This window comes from Pseudorca crassidens, chromosome 18, assembly GCF_039906515.1.
Source record: "Pseudorca crassidens isolate mPseCra1 chromosome 18, mPseCra1.hap1, whole genome shotgun sequence".
In the NCBI taxonomy this organism is placed as follows: Eukaryota; Metazoa; Chordata; class Mammalia; order Artiodactyla; family Delphinidae; genus Pseudorca; species Pseudorca crassidens.
Window position 1 is genome coordinate 14,778,992 of NC_090313.1, and position 17,059 is coordinate 14,796,050.

The 17,059-nt window shown below is 36.3% G+C and overlaps 1 protein-coding gene across 6 annotated transcripts in view; it reads left to right on the forward strand.

Annotated features, from left to right (window-relative positions):
* UGGT2 (UDP-glucose glycoprotein glucosyltransferase 2) overlaps positions 1–17,059 on the forward strand; it is a 172,054-nt gene that overhangs the window by 36,532 nt on the left and 118,463 nt on the right. For all 6 annotated transcript variants that reach the window (XR_010937087.1, XR_010937088.1, XR_010937090.1 and 3 more), the window contains 2 exons: positions 2,911–3,010; positions 5,384–5,444. Coding sequence is in view for 2 of the 6 variants with exons in the window: in XM_067713891.1 (XP_067569992.1) it covers positions 2,911–3,010; positions 5,384–5,444 (161 nt within the window). In the remaining 4 variants the exon portion in view is untranslated. The remainder of the gene's footprint in view (positions 1–2,910; positions 3,011–5,383; positions 5,445–17,059) is intronic.

Sequence of the window (17,059 nt, forward strand, 5' to 3'; positions counted from 1 at the left end):
CATATACCTGGACAAGACTGTAATTCGAAAAGACGTATGCACCCCTGTGTTCATAGCAGCACTATTCACAATAGCCAAAACGTGGAAACAACCTAAATGTCCATTGACAGAGGAATGGATAAAGAAGATGCAGTACAGGTATACAATGGGATACTACTCAGCCATAAAAACGAATGAAATAATGCCATTTGCAGCAACATGGATGCAACTGGAGATTATCATACTAAGTAAGTCAGAAAGAGAAAGACAAATACCAAATGATATCCCTTGTATGTGGAATCTAAAGTATGGCACAAATGAACTTATCTGCAAAGTAGAAGCAGACTCACAGACAGAGATCAGACTTGTGGTTGCCAAGGGTGGGGGAAGAGAGATGGAATGGGAGTTTGGGGTTGGTGGGTGCAAACTATTACATTTAGAATGGATAAGCAACAAGGTCCTACTGTATAGCACAGGGAACTATATTCACTATCTTGTGATAAACCGTAATGGAAAAGAATACCAAAAAAAGGAGGTACCTATGTGGATACCTGAGTCACTTTGCTGTACAGCAGAGATGGGCACAACATTGTAAATCAACTCTACTTCAATTTAAAAAGATACATAAACAAAACAAAACAAGAAATCCTCTTTTGTAAGTTGTTATATCAATCATATAAGTAATGACTAAGTTTTCTCATCTAAAAAAGCATAAATATATACACACCAGTTAAAAATTATGTTACTTAAAATTGCCTTTAATAGCAATAGAATAAGAAGACACATAAAGGATCTTATTTGTAAGTTTACTGTTCATTCACCCATTCATTCATCAATATTGAGCACCTACTTATGTATCGGGTACTTTTTTTGAGGTTAGAACATTTAAGTTCTACTCTTTTAATACATTTCAATTATATAATACAATGTTATCAACTATAGTCACCATGTTACACATTAAATCCTCCGATTTTATTCAGTCTTAGAGCTGAAAGTTTGTACCCTTTTCCTCCCACCCTCAGCCTCTGGCAGCTACTATTCTACTCTCTGTTTCTATGAGTTTGACGTTTTTTAGATTCCATGTATAAGTGATGCTGTGCGGTGTTTTTTTGTTTTTTTTTCTTGTCTGGCTTATCTTTCTTAGCATAATGCCCGCACAGTCCATCCACATTGTTGCAAATGGCAGGATTTCCTTCTTTTTTAAGGCTGAATGATATTCCATTGTGTTTATATACACCACAGTTTCTTTATCCATTCATTTGTCCAGGGATTTAGGTGGTTTACATACCTTGGCTATTGTGACTAACGCTTCAATGAACATGAGAGTGCAGGTATCTCTCAAGATATTGATTTCATTTCCTTTGGATATATACCCAGAAGTGGGATTGCTGGATCATATGGTAGTTCTGTTTAATTTCTTGAGGAATCTCTGTAATGTTTTCAATAGTGGCTGTAGCAGTTTACACAAGTTACTTGTATATTTTGAATAGTAACCCCTTATCAGATATAATGATGTGCAAATATTTTCCCCCATTACACAGGTTGCCTTTTCATTTTGCTGATGATTTCCTTGCTGTGCAGAAACTTTTTAGTATGATATAGTCCCACTTGTTTATTTTTCCTTTTGTTGTCTTTGTGTTCGATGTCAAATCCAAAAATTCGCTGCCAAGACCAGTGCTAAGGAACTTACCCCCCTGTGTTTCCTTCTAGGAGTTTTATGGTTTCAGGTCATAAGTTCAAGTCTTTAAAGTGTTTTGAGTTGATTTTTGTATAGAGTGTAAAATAGGGGTCCAGTTTTATTCTTTCGCATGTGGACATCCAGTTTTTCCAGCACCACTTATTGAATAGAAAGTTTTACTTTTTCTTGTCAGGAAGTGATCCTATGGCAGAAGGATCCTGGCAAGATAAGGACTGAAAAGAGTCCATTTTGTTTGCAATTAGGAGACTTTAGTGAGCACTGATAGCTCCACTAGTGCTGGGGAGTGGAAACATTCTTAGGTAGGTTAAGGAAATTCTATTTAGAGTTATTCAGCTAGTAAGTGATGTAGAGCTGGAGTTTGAACCTTGGTCTACTAGACTTTACCAGTCCATGGGAGGCTGCCCTGGGAACATCTTTTCTAGGCTTTGACTCCAACTGGATTCGCCACTGTACACTGAAAAGGTAGAAACAAAACTAGTCTCGCTATGATAAACTGGTCGTTTTACTAGTATTTGACAAGCTAGGATTCCAATTCTGGTGAGATGTTAAAGAGAAACAAAATTCTTCACTATTAGGTAGTGAAAGAATTCAGTTTTAAAATCATTTCTGACTCTTGACAAAGTAATGAGACGCAGATTACTGCTTCTATCATACTCGAGACTGATTACAGTAAGGCACACGCACTTTTCTTTCCAGAGAACTATCATTTCAGGTAAAATCATACCAAGTTTAGGATTTTATTTTTATTGTTGTATAAAGGTAAAAAAATGTTGAAAAAGAAAGTGAATGTTTCATATTTACTGAGTTAATGAACACATTAGGTCTTAAAGTTCTTTTCAGAATTGGCTCTTCCGAGCTCTTTGTTCCTTCCTCTTATTTTTTTTTGTCAAAGCTTTTTGTTGCCAGTTTCACTTAACCTAAGAAAAGATAGCTTTGCGTCAACATTTCTTTTCATATCTCTTTTTTCACATCTCTTTCCACTGTAATTTGTGGAAAACAAAAAATAGGTATTAAATGACAATTATTCATTTATAAAAGTGTAAAACTTACCTTACTGGATGTAAGTGATAGCTTTCCATTTCATTTAAAACTTTTGAATAATGCTAAATTTGAATGTTTGTTAATGTGTCTATAATGAATATATGGCAAGAAAGGTTATTTAAATTACATGGAAATGTCTGTTAAGGTCTAACATTATGCTAGATTCCTTAATGATATTCTTTTCCTTCCAGATCTTAGTTTTCAAGCAGCTTCTCAAATAATGTCCACTCCAGTTTATGATGCCATAAAATTAATGAAGGACATTTCGCAGAACTTCCCCATAAAAGCCAGGTATATTAAAGTTTATTGATTTGATTATAGTCAGAACTCTTTCCGTTAAATAAATTTTATGAAAATAGCCGATTTCATTTAACATAATGATATCAGTTAATTCTGTTATATATAGTGTTTATGAGATCAGGGTCTCTTTTCATTATGTATATTGGTTTTTTTTTTAACTAGAGCAAAATATTGGCTTGTGCATGCATATGTATACATACTACAAAATAGAACTCTTGAATTAGAGGCAAATGGAAAGGAAAAAATAATGTATTTAAAAAATTATTTAAACGTAAACAGTGAGATATGGTAATCCAAGAAAAAACTGATTTAAGCGGTATATAATAAGGGGACATTTTTCTCTTTACCCTACAGAGGATGATGAAAAGTATTGCTCTAAGTAGACCTATGCCCAATGTATGGCCAAATCATGTTCTTGTCCTTTCAGATTCCAAACAATTAGTAATGTCTTAATTGTATAGAATATTTTGTGGAATACTTCTTTGCCAATAAGATATCTAATTGAACTGCTTTCAGAAATATTAATATTACATTAAACGCATCTTCCAGTTCAATAGATAATACATTTCCATATCTAGAAGTAACCAGTAGATACAATTCTGGTTACCATGTTTTATAAGGATTTACAAAATAACAAGACTTTGATGCATTTGTAGGAATAATAGTATAAAATTATAAGCAACCAGTAAAACATAAGCTAAGTTAGCTTATATTGAAGATATACAACATGTGACAGGTGCAGCAATAGTGTTTCACTGAGAGGAATTGGAGAGCATCCTTGTGTCCTCAGCATCCCTTCTTTAGCAGTGGATAATCACTACGCCTCTATTTGTTTCAGACACTTTGGTACATTTATCCACAGCACAAATTACTGAATCCTGAATCTAGACAGTCAGTACCTTTGTAAGATAAATAAGTAGTACATGTTTGGCCACAGGATACCAAGAACCTTTTCATGATACCCTGAAAATAGAGAGGTTTGTCACCTTATTTACAGATTAAAAATGAATATATTGGCATGACTCTCAGTTTTAGTTTAAGCAAAATCAAGAATTTGAGAAGTCAGTATATGTATATGAAATATGTATGTGTGTATAAACATAGATGTTTAGCCACACTGCTGTTAACTAACAATAGCTTTTGAAATTACTCGATCAAATAAGTGAAATAATTTTAGTTTTAGGAAGATAGTCGATTAGCTGTTTTGACGGTAAGTCATTATAATTATTCAGGGATTTTGTGGCTAAACTCTGCTCTTAATTTGTGGTTGGTCGTTAAAAAAAAATTTACCAACTCTGCTAACACTGCTTAATGGCTGAACTGTAGGCTTAAGCATATCTCTACAGTTACTCTGATAAGTCATTACTCCATGACCTTGTGGATGCTTCCTGAATCTTGGGATGAAGCGAGTTGAATTGGTTTCCTCCAGACTCCATCTATGGTGCAACCATAATTGATACCCAAGGCTAAAAATCTCGCCTCCATGTATGTTCAGACTTAATAAATGGTTTTTATTTTTCATCAAAAAAAAAAATAAAGTCACTCTGTAGACAGCCAGTAAATGTTCATTGAAATGAAATACTTGATAAATGAATGAAAAATTTGCATTATCAGATTTTCAGTTGCAATTAATCTCAAATGCTGCCAGATTTTAAGAGGTAATACACACTTATCGTGGGTCGTTTTAAGATACACCCTTCGCTTGAGTTTTACTTAATGCCAGACTTTGCATTAACAATCTTTTAATTTTTAAATCATTTTCTTCTACGTATAAAATTGACAGATAAATAGCTAATTAAGCATTCTTAGTAGTTACTAGGTCAAATAAATATAACTAATAGACTTATTTAAAAGACAGTTTGCTCTGTTTTTAAATTATAAGGGAGTTCTAAGCTTCCTTATAGAGTGAATATATGAAGTCAACATTATCAGTATTTTAGAACTTACATACTGCGGTAAAGATTTCAGGTTAACCAAAATTCTTTATACACATATTCCAAACATTGCCTATTTGCAGCGCTACATATAATGACATTGGTAATTTCATATAGAATTTCTCCCTATGGGCAAAACAACACAAAACAGCATTTTCGGTCAAGTATTCTTGAAAAATGCGACAGCACGTAATGTGTACAGTTTGTGCACGTGAACTTTTGACAGTCTCTATTCCACCTGAGTCAAATACCCTTGTCAAATGAAAGCCGTAGTACCACCTGTCAAATAGGCCATGTGGAAATGTACGCTTCTCCGTCATGATGCCTTCAGAGTTTTTAGTTTCTCGTACAAAGTATCATATTGCATTGAATCATAGATTAGTCCAAACATTTAAGGAAGAATGAATTGTATCTGTATTTATGTTCCCAGATCTCTGACCAGAATTGCTGTAAATCAACGTATGAGGGAGGAAATACAGGAAAATCAAAAGGTTTGTTTGAATTCCTTTTTTAAAAAATTTACTACACTAATAACACTACATTTTAGACTTTGGATCTTCAATTTTCATACAAAAAAGGAAATGTTAACTTGTACTTTCTGATTATTAAAACAGTTCAGGTTTTTCCATTTTTATATTGTCTACTTTATATAGCATACAGTTTGTGATCCTAGCCAATCTTTCCTGACATAGATCCTACTTACTTTCTCATTAACCTTATATACTCCAAATTTTCTGCCCATGCTGTATGGTTTTCTTCACAAAATAGAGAATAAAGGCTATGAGATAATTCTTCTGTTTCTCATTAGTTTTGCTTAAAAGTCTTCTGAGGACCAAGCCAAGTTTAGACCACTGAAACATTACCAGAGTCCTATAACATACAGTACACAGTTGATGACTAGTTTGATAAGATTCTGCTAAATGGTCTCCTAAATTACCTTAAGACCCCAAATGATTCTAACTGTGTTAAGACTTAGGAAGTGCTTGAGAACACTTCCTGGCTTTATTACATAGGACTGGTTTGGCTTTAAGTAATATTAATCCCAGGCACACAGGGCCTTAAACAGTAGGAGTTCATTTTTCTCACATAAAGAGAAGTCCCTTCCCTGGTGGCGCAGTGGTTAAGTATCCACCTGCCGGACAGGAATAAAGATGCAGACATAGAGAATGGACTTGAGGACACAGGGAGGGGCAAGGGTAAGCTGGGATGAAGTGAGAGAGTGGCATGGACATATATACACTACCAAATGTAAAATAGATAGCTAGTGGGAAGCAGCCGCATAGCACAGGGAGATCAGCTCGGTGCTTTGTGTCCACCTAGAGGGGTGGGTTAGGGAGGGTGGGAGGGAGACGCAAGAGGGAGGAGAAATGGGGATAAATTTATATGTATAGCTGATTCACTTTGTTATACAGCAGAAAGTAACACACCATTGAAAAGCAATTATACTCCAATAAAGATGTTTAAAAAAAAAAAAATCCGCCTGCCTGTGCAGGGGACACGGGTTCAAGGCCTGGTCCAGGAAGATCCCACATGCCGTGGAGCAGCTAAGTCCATGCACCCCAACTAGTGAAGCCCGCACACCCTAGAGCCCATGCGCCGCAACAAGAGAAGCCACCGCAATGAGAAGCTGGCTCACCACAACTAGAGAAAGCCTGTGCACAGCAACGAAGACCCAACGCAGCCAAAAATAAATAAAATTTTAAATATTAAAAAAAACAGAAGTCTCAAAGTAGGTTTCCACAGACATGGTTTTTTCTTTTATGGTTGCAGAATGGCTGCCACAGCTCCAGACTACTTGTCTGGATTCAAATCAGAAAGAGGCAGGAAGATCAAACCACATTCATCCTGACTGAAGCCTTTCTGGAACACTTCAGCCATCTTTGACTTCTGTCTCATTGGCCAAAATTTTGTAATGTGGATATTCCTAGCCACAAGGGAGACTAGAAAAGTTAGTGTTTACTTTTCTAGTGACTGAGGGGAGCAGAGGCGAAATGGCTTAGAGATAGTGCCAGGTTAGCCCATCAACAGTGCCTCTTACACTGAGACAGTAAGCTCTCAGTAAATATCAGCTGTTTTGATGATGACAGACAACTACAATGATGATAATGAAGTAGATGCACAGTTCATGGGAGACTGAGTGATAGAAGCCGCAGCACATCATCCTTACCTGGGATGTTCTTTGCCTCATTGACCACCTAACAAATTCTCGCTTATCCTTCAAAACTGAGCACTACTCCTTTCAGTAATTTTCCTAATTGCTCTTTACCATTCTTCAAGCAGAATGCATTGTTTTCTTATAAGAATTTTTGTATTTGTTTGTTTGAATAATGCCACTTGCAGTAAGAAATGAAGAGAGGTTGGGAAAGAAAAAGGAGGGAAAAGAAAGGAATGCCAAAGTATCAGTGGCATCACATAATCCAGTTTATTTTTTGCTCCGTTAATAGTCCAAAGGGGGTGTTCCTGGTCATCAAAGCTTTGCTCTATGTGATGATTTTGATTCCAGAGGCTGAAGAATTTTATGAGGTTTAAGAGATATTGTGGGAATAAAAGAGATAATTGGAAGGACCAAATGGGATAGCTCCAAAGGTGAACCACTGTGATGACATAATCACAGGATGACAGTCAAAGCTAGCTGCTGAAGTAGAGTGGGAATGAAAGTTAGTGGAAATGAGTAAATCAGGAAACTCTGAACCTAGGGGTTTGAATGAGCACAGTACCTGGCACAGAGCATTCCGTCAGAAATATTTGTTAAATTGAAAACTTTTAATATTTAAATGTTACCTATAATACATTCTATATTTAGCAATGTATAGTTTTTAAGATGTTCTGTATATTGTAGTAGTCGTTAATATCCTAAAGTATAAACTGAGATCCAGTGATTTTTTCTGGGTCACAGAATTGGTACTGATGGAACCAGAATTTGTGCCCTGGTTTACAGCTCATTTCAGAACAATTTAATAAGAATTGTGAGTTTTTCTATTGCCAGTCACCTTGCTAGGTGATTGGAAAGATATTTGATGAAATTAAGAAATTTGATCTAGTCTTCTAAAAAAAATTCTTCAGTGACTCCTATTTCTAAGAGAACAGCATACAAAGGGCTAGACAGATGTGTTTAAATAAAACCAGCTGAGGGGGGGAGTCTGGTGTAGACTGTCAGCTCGCCAACAAAAAGCCACCAGGGAAACTTGTTACTCAGGCAAAGCTGAGTTTAATAAACTTGCTGCAATGAGGGAGAGCAACACCTTGATAGACACTTGTTAAGTGTCTCAAAAGGAGGACATTAGGGTAGAGTAATTAGAGGATTGGAGAGGGTCTCTGTTTAGGTGGTTTAAGTTGGGTCTTTCAAGGTGGGGAATTGTTTGGGATTGGGTAGACTTTGTAACACAATAGTTTACATTGTGTTGGTGAACATTAAAGTGATGGATTTGGTGAGCAACAACAAGGGAATGTGAAACTAGAACTGGAAGGACTTTGCAAAGGTGTAGAAAGTAAAGATAAAACCATTTCTGAAATAAAAACTAAAGTTATAAAGTGGCGCAAAGGAGAACTGACCTTATAGAAAACACAGCAGAAGACATAGTAGATAGAAATAATAAATGCAGAGATAATTTTTAAAAAAAGAAATAGAAAGGACTCAGGAGAAGATGATAAAGTAAAGCCAGGTAAAGGAAATCCAATATACCTAGACTAGAGTCCGTGAAATAGAAGAATGAAACAAATGGACAGAATGAATGCCTAAAACTACAATCAGAAAATTTTCTGAAATTAACAAAGTTCCAAATCCACAAATAAAAAGGGTGCACTGTGCAACTTGGGAAAATTGACCAAGAGTGGTCAAATATAAGCTATTGAACTTTATAGGGAACAAAGGAAATTACTTATGCATTTGATAAGAAAGATGATAAGGAAAGAAAATCACATTGGCATCAGACTTCTCAAAAACAAATTCAACACCAAGAAACAGTGAAGCTCCATCTACAAGACATTCAAGGAAAGAAAAACTGTCCTTCAAGAAGATACGTATATACAGGCTACAAAAATGCTGAACATGCAAAAATTCAGGGAATATTGCTCCCAAGAACACTTTCTGCGGAATTTCTCCGACCAAGAACTGATTGAAGATTCTTGGGCAGAGCAACTGCCTGTTGGGCGTTGAATATGTTTATGTGTAGAACTAAAAGTAAAAAGTGGGGGACAGGGTGATAGTAGTATAGTATGTAAACAGTACCTATTCTGACAAAGATAAAATATTGCAACTAATAAATATGGCGGGGGATAGAAAATAAAATGAACTTGTTGATTGCCTTAACTATAATACTCAGGAATCAAAGATATAATTAAAGCTGAAAAGTCAAGCAGTGGAAGCCTGAACTTATTTGAAAGTATATAGTTAACCAGTAATGAATATAAAACTATTGAATAAAATTGGGCTGTGCAAGAGGAAAGGCAGCAGAAAGAGGTTAAAGGCTAATTTTATTATTTTTTGTAACAGAAATCATTAGTAGTTGTTGGTTAAAGAAAGAGATGACTGAGGGTATTAAATGAACATACTTTTTTTTTTTTGCGGTACGCGGGCCTCTCACTGTTGTGGCCTCTCCCATCACGGAGCACAGGCTCCGGACGCGCAGGCTCAGTGGCCATGGCTCACAGGCCCAGCCACTCCACGGCATGTGGGATCCTCCCAGACCGGGGCATGAACCCGTGTCCCCTGCATCGGCAGGCGGACTCTCAACCACTGCGCCACCAGGGAAGCCCAACATATATGTTTAATAGTAACTAGAGTAACAAAAGTCTAAATCTTCTAAACTGTGAAAAGAACTGAATGCACAAGAAAAGAAAGAGACATTTAAAAAATACATCTAGAAAGAGTAAATACAGCATGAAAGAATGACATTTGAGGCTAACCAGGTCTATGATATCAATAAATGTAAATAAGCTTAACTAGCATATTAGCAAAAAATGTTCAGTTTGTTTCATTAGGCATGTACAATGTATGTAAAATAAAAACTCTTAAAGTAATTTAGAAATGTCAAAAATTAAAAGACATGCCAAGGTATACCAAGCGAATACTGTGTGTTAAGGGTAGTGACCTTAAAATGCCATGAAGCCAAATTCAGTTCTGAAAATATTAATGAGCAAAAAATGGCCGTTTATAATACTTAGGGCTATAATTCACAAGGCTACAATAGCAGTTTAAAATATTTTTACATCAAAACACTGCAGCAACATTCCTGAAACAGACTACAGGAGATGGAAGAAGAAATATAATTTACCTCTCTCAGACTAGTGAAATGGTAAGTAAAGCTATAGAAGACCAAATGACATTATGATTGTATAGATAATAGGTCTTCTGGTTATATAACAAATTTTGTATCCTGATAATAGAAAAAATATGCCTTTCTTCAAGTTTTTATGAAGTAGTAATGGCAAAAAATCCAGAAAGTGGGTAAAATAGAAAAAAAATTCTCAATATCAATGCAAACTAGAAATCAATAACAACATCAGAAAAAAAGGGTTTATTCACTTGGAAGCTAAAAACTATTTACTCTTAAGTAGAAGGGAAAATAAAATACACATCAAGGGACTCCCTTGGTGGTGCAGTGGTAAAAAATCCACCTGCCAATGCAGGGGACCAGGTTCGATCCCTGGTCGGGGAACTAAGATCCCACATGCAGTGGGGCAACTAAGCCCGTGTGCCACAACCACTGAGCTCATGCATCTCAACGAGAGACCCCGCGTTCCACAACTACAGAGCCCACGCGCTCTGAAGCCTATGTGCCACAACTAGAGAGAGAAAACCCGCACACTGCAACTAGAGAGAAACCTGAGGAGACCTCGCGCCGTAACGAAAAAGATCCTACGTGCCTCAACAAAGATCCCATGTGCCACAACTAAGACCCGATTCAGCCAAAAAAATAAATAAATAAGGAAAATAAATAAAATAAACATTTAAAAAATACACATCAAAATTGCAACAGTTCTTGATAACAACATTTGAAAACATAAGATACTAGAATCTTTGGGACCCAAATAAAACAAAGTTCAGAGAAAAGCCTTGAAGTCTTACATCAATAAAATGAAAAAAAAGTAAATGAATTAAATATCAGACTTAAAATGTTAAGAACAGTAAAGAAAAGCAAAAGCAGAAGAAATTAATACAGGTAAAAATGAGTTAAAAGATAAAAATAGTAAAACTAATGAAATGATAATATATCATAATTGAATGGAGCTTGAGGGATGCAAGAATGGTCAATAGATTAGGAAATCTATTCCTATACTATCGTTAGATCTAAGTGGTAAAATTGTATGATTATCTTTGTACATGCCGAAAAAGCATTTTATAAAATTCAAGACCTATTCCTGAATATAAAAAAACACTTTATAAGGATATTGATTATACTTCCTTAACATGATTAAAAGTGTGCATGTGCATATGTATTTGTGTTTATCTCAGCTTAAAAGTCAGCATCTTACTAATAGAAAATTACTAGAGGTATATTTAGCAAAATCAGGAACAAGACAATGAAGCACATTATCATCACGGTAATTATGATTGTATTAGTTATTAGCCCACATCATTAGTCAAGAGAAGGATATTGGAAGTATAAAAATTGGGGGAAGGTGAGGAATATGTAAGAGAATCAACTAAAAACAAAAATTAGATGTAGAAAGGTGTGTTGGTCTGCTTGAGCCGCCATAACAAAGTACCACAGACTGGGTGGCCTACACCACAAAAATTTATTTTCTCTCAGTTCTGGAGGCTGGAAGTCCCAGGTCAGAGTTTCAGCAAATTCTGTATTTGATATGGACTCTTCCTGGCTTGTCAACAGCTGCCTTTTTTCTGTGTCTTCACATGGCCTTTCCTCTGTGTGCACACCCATGTGCTACCCTTACGACCTCATTTAACCTTAATTACCTCCTTAAGCCCCATCTCCAAATACAGTCTCATGGGGGTTTAGGGCTTCAACATATGGATTTGGGGTGGGGCAGCACAATTCAGTCCACAGCAAAAGATAATAGAAGGCACAATTAAAATATACAAATCAATAGGCCCCTAATGAAACTTCAAAGCTTTTGCACAGCAAAGGAGACCATAAACAAGAGGAAAAGACAGCCCTCAGAATGGGAGAAAATATTTGCAAATGAAGCAACCGACAAAGGATTACGCTCCAAAATTTACAAGCAGCTCATGCAACTCAATATCAGAAAAACAAACAACCCAATCCAAAAATGGGCAGGAGACCTAAATCGACATTTCTCCAAAGAAGATATACAGATTGCCAACAAACACACGAAAGGATGCTCAACATCATTAATCATTAGAGAGATGCAAATCAAAACTACAGGGGAATATCATCTCACACCAGTCAGAATGGCCATCATCAAAAAATCTACAAACAAATGCTGGAGAGGATGTGGAGAAAAGGAGACCCTCTTGCACTGTTGGTGGGAATGTAAATGGATACAGCCACTGTGGAGAACAGTATGGAGGTTCCTTAAAAAACTAAAAATAGAACTACCATACGACCCGGCAGTCCTACTGCTGGGCATATACCCTGAGAAAACCATAATTCATAAAGAATCATGTACCCCAATGTTCATTGCAGCTCTATTTACAATAGCTAGGACATGGAAGCAACCTAAGTGTCCATCAACAGATGAATGGATAAAGAAGATGTGGCACATATATACAATGGAATATTACTCAGCCATAAAAAGAAACAAAATTGAGTTATTTGTAGTGAAGTGGGTGGACCTAGAGTCTGTCATACAGAGTGAAGTCAGAAAGAGAAAAATAACATATGGTAACACATATATGTGGAATCTAAAAAAAAAAAAAGGTTCTGATGAACCTAGGGGCAGGACAGGAATAAAGACACAGACGTAGAGAATGGACTTGAGGACACAGGGAGGGGGAAGGGTAAGCTGGGAAAAAGTGAGAGAGTGGCATGGATATATATACACTACCAAACGTAAGGTAGATAGCTAGTGGGAAGCAGCCGCATAGCACAGGGAGATCAGCTTGGTGCTTTGTGACCACCTAGAGGGGTGGGATAGGGAGGGTGGGAGGGAGGGAGACGTAAGAGGGAAGAGAGATGGGGATAAATGTGTATGTATAGCTGATTCACTTTGTTATAAAGCAGAAACTAACACATCATTGTAAAGCAACTATACTCCAAGAAAGATGTTAAAAAAAAAGACAGAAAGATAATTTTTGTAAAGAAAAAACTCTTTGTAACATGAATAAAAGCTAATCAGTTCTATGCATCCAAAAAAAAGAAAAAAAGAATAGTACCTATTTCACTGGATTATTAGGAGGATTAAATGAGAATATAAAGTGACTTAGCACAATGTCCGCCTCAGTAACTGTGGCCCTCTGCTAAGTGTTCACATATTTATATGTAGATATACATAAACCCGCATTTTTATATATACACACACACATAGGGAAAAATACATCATACATAAATATCTATGTATATTTACATATGTAAGGCAGTTGGAGTATGTCAGAAAGAGGGAGAGGATATCATAATCTACTAGACTGATATTAGTGACTTTAAAGGAAAATAATTCTCAATATTTTAAACTATGTCTATCATCTTGTTAAATTATTACTTTACTTGGAGTTATCATCAATTTATGGTAATAATAAGGTTTTACACTTACATTTTGAAAGACTGTTATATAAACAAAATAGTATTAAGTTCTTTTATAATGTTATTTCTGTAGTTCCAATTTTCACAGCAGTGAAATTGCCAGACTTTTCTATAATTCTAACAATCTAGAATGTACTGTGTAGTATCAGAGGAGTGGCATAAAGTTTAACAATAGAAAAAATGAAAAAAAATCTCCAAAATAGACTTTTGGACAAGATGGTGAAATGTGAACTAGAGATATGCCCTCAAACTTTTATACCTGGTACTCATTTCTCCATTAAAGAACCTTGGTTAAAAAAAAAAAAAAAAAAAAAAATCAGTAGTCTCCATGTATTGCAAGCAACTAGTTAAAAGTTATAATGTAAGAAAAGACTCCATGTACAATAGCAACACAAAAAGTATATAGGAATAAACGTAACAAGTAGGTAAAGCCTATATGAAGAAAAATTTGACAGTCTACTTAAGGGCATGTAGAAGGACGTATCTTGTATTGGAAAATTACAATGAAGTCAATTCTAAGTTAATTTGTAAATATAATCAGAACATGGAGTGTTTTTTTTTCCCTCTGAAACTTGACAAGATGAGTCTAAAAATTCATGTGGAAAAAGTAGACAAGGAATAATAGCCAGGATTACTCTGAAAAATTAAAGGAGCAGTAGGAACCTCTGCCCTGTGTGCACAGCAGCACAGACTGTACCTCCTGTATCTATGCTGGCCACCAGGTGCTCCAGCCTGCTCAGGGATGCCGGGGCCACCCACTGCTGTCACCTTGGCCACTTCTCATCCGCTTGGAATTAGCAGTGAAACAGTTTTGAAAGAAGTTTTGATTACTGAGCAAGGAACCTTGAATTTATTCAGTAAGTTACTCTTGACACTGTATATGGCCGTCTTGTTTACTGCCTCTTTCGGAACACACTGAGAGAAAGACAAGGGAATAATGGCTTTCACGTCACTAATCCCAGGCAAAGGTGTTGGGCTAGTAGTCCCTGTTACCCACTAACACGTGGAGTGTGTGGGAGGTAACTAAACTGGGAGTTCCAACCTTGGAGAAGAAAGGGATGATTGTGATCGGAAAGTCAAAAAATCGTGGACTGTCCCTTGCAGTGTTAATGTAGGCAAAACGGATGGGCTACACGAACACCCTGGAAATACGTCACTGCTCCAACATCTCATCCATACGCACCAAATAGTACAGTTCCTGTAAAACATGTCACTGTTGCAAAACATGTAAACAAAGGGCTTACACACAAAAAGAAATAATAGTGGTCTTTAAATATACAGAAAGATGATTCATCTTTCTATAATAAGAGAAACGCAGATCAGAGTTAGACTGAGACAGCAGATTTCAAAAATTCATACGTACGATAGTGCACTCTATTGGTGAGTCTTATTTTGCATAAGAAAACAGGGAAAACAAGATACGTGTTTGTATTATATTTGTATAAAGAAATACCAGAAGGATAAACCAGAAACTTTGGGGGAAAAATTTGTCACCTCTGTGGGCCAAGGGTAGGGGCTGGTGAACAGGGTGGAAGGTGCTGGAATGAGAACAAAAATTCTTTGTGAATAGTTTTTACGTAGTTTTGACTTTGGACTCATGCAAAGATTATCCCAAAAATATCATGACTATGCTGAAGTTGTATAAGTGAATTTGAGTTTGATTTTATTCAGGAAGCAATTGATTCAACTCCAAAGTACAGCAAGTTTCCCTTTGAAGTTCATAATTGTTGTTTTGCTCAGAGACTGGGCAGAATCTACTTTAGATGATTTAAAATTCAATGTCAATGCAATACGTATCTCTTATTGTTTACCATAAGAGCTGTTAAATATTTTAATTAAATTACATGACACTTATTTGTTTTGGTTGGGGGGAAATGGGGAAGGGGGTCAGGTGGTCAGGTAACTTCTTTTGCGTCAGTATTGTGAAACAGATTGTTTCAATTATGTAATTACATAATAAACCAGATGCAGATATTTAAGTACAAAATCCAATTAAAAGATTACACCTAATTCAGATAAAAGCTCACGCTTTTCTAATTATGTCAACTAATTACTTAGAATGTGTGAAAATTTTACGGAGTTCTAGAGAATATTCCTAGGTTAGCATATCTTCTCCAACAATTCTTCTGTAAAATATATTTTTTCAGAATCTTTGTTTCTCTCATCACTCGTCCAGAAAAAAGCAAAACCCTTCCTATATTAGATTTACATCTGATTGAACTTCAAATTTTAAGTTCAGAATGCATGTAGTTCCAGCATACGGACCTCCAGACAAGTTTATAAACCAATTTACTGTTATAATGCTCAACCAGTCTCCTGAAATCCAATCAATTGGAATTTTTTTAGTTTCAACTAATGGCGCAGCTCCATTGGTTGTCAAAGGGATACATTTCTGTACGTTGTTCCCTCTTTTCTTTAATGAGGTCATATTTGTCCATGGAGATTTGAATTTGTTTCTGCTCAAAGCTTATGAGCACTCCCAACTCAATTCCACTTTTTTTTTTTAAATTTTTTATTTTTTTTGCTGCGCTGCAGGGCATGCGGGATCTTCGTTCCCTGACCGTGGATTGAACATATGCCCCCTGCAGTGGAAGCACGGAGTCCTAACCACTGGACCACCAGGGAATTCCCCTAATTCCACTTTAAATTAAAAGTCTGTTTATATTTTTTGGACCTTCAAAATAGTGTGAAATTGGGCCTCAAACTCGTGTGAAGATAAGCCAGAAGCCGTGAATTCTTATAGAAGACTGTTCTTCCTCCATTAAGAACCGTGGTGAACTCAGCAAGTTTCTACGCTGTTTCTGCAGGACATTTTGTTTTCTAGGTCAACTTTTCACTTCACTGTGAGTGTAGCACTTCCTTATGTGCCCAAGGGTATCTCTGACCCTGCTGCCTGCCCTTGGTGGGCCCCAGGCGCTGCCTCCTGTCCTTCTGAGACTGACCTTTAAAAACCCCCCCTTCAGGCCACCTAGGATGAGGACGCTTGAGATTTCCTCAGGGCAGGGCCTTCAGTGTTTGTTACGTCCTTGGACTCTTATTCACACTTCTTCTCTACTCTTAAGTGAAATCTTTAATTTAAAAAGTTAAACCATTCTTTTAGAGGGCAATATTAATATTTTAATCTAGCATTTCTGATATTTTCTTTTAGTAGAAGGATTTCAGGATCTCTGGTTCATCATATTGCTAGAAACTAAATTCTTACTCCTTGATTTGAGAACGGCTGCCTTTAATCATGCACTTGGGATAGTTTGCCAGGATTGAAGGCTACCCCCTTTGAGGGGAAAAGAAAGAATTTGTCACCACCAGTTCCAATACACATACCTCTCTTTGACATTGTTTCAGCATCAAGTTTACTGAGTTTAACTTATTACTCTTGTTTTGAGCATCTTTTTTGTTCACGACTCTGTGCTTGGCCTAAAAATTCTTGAGGGAATTAGCAGAGAGGG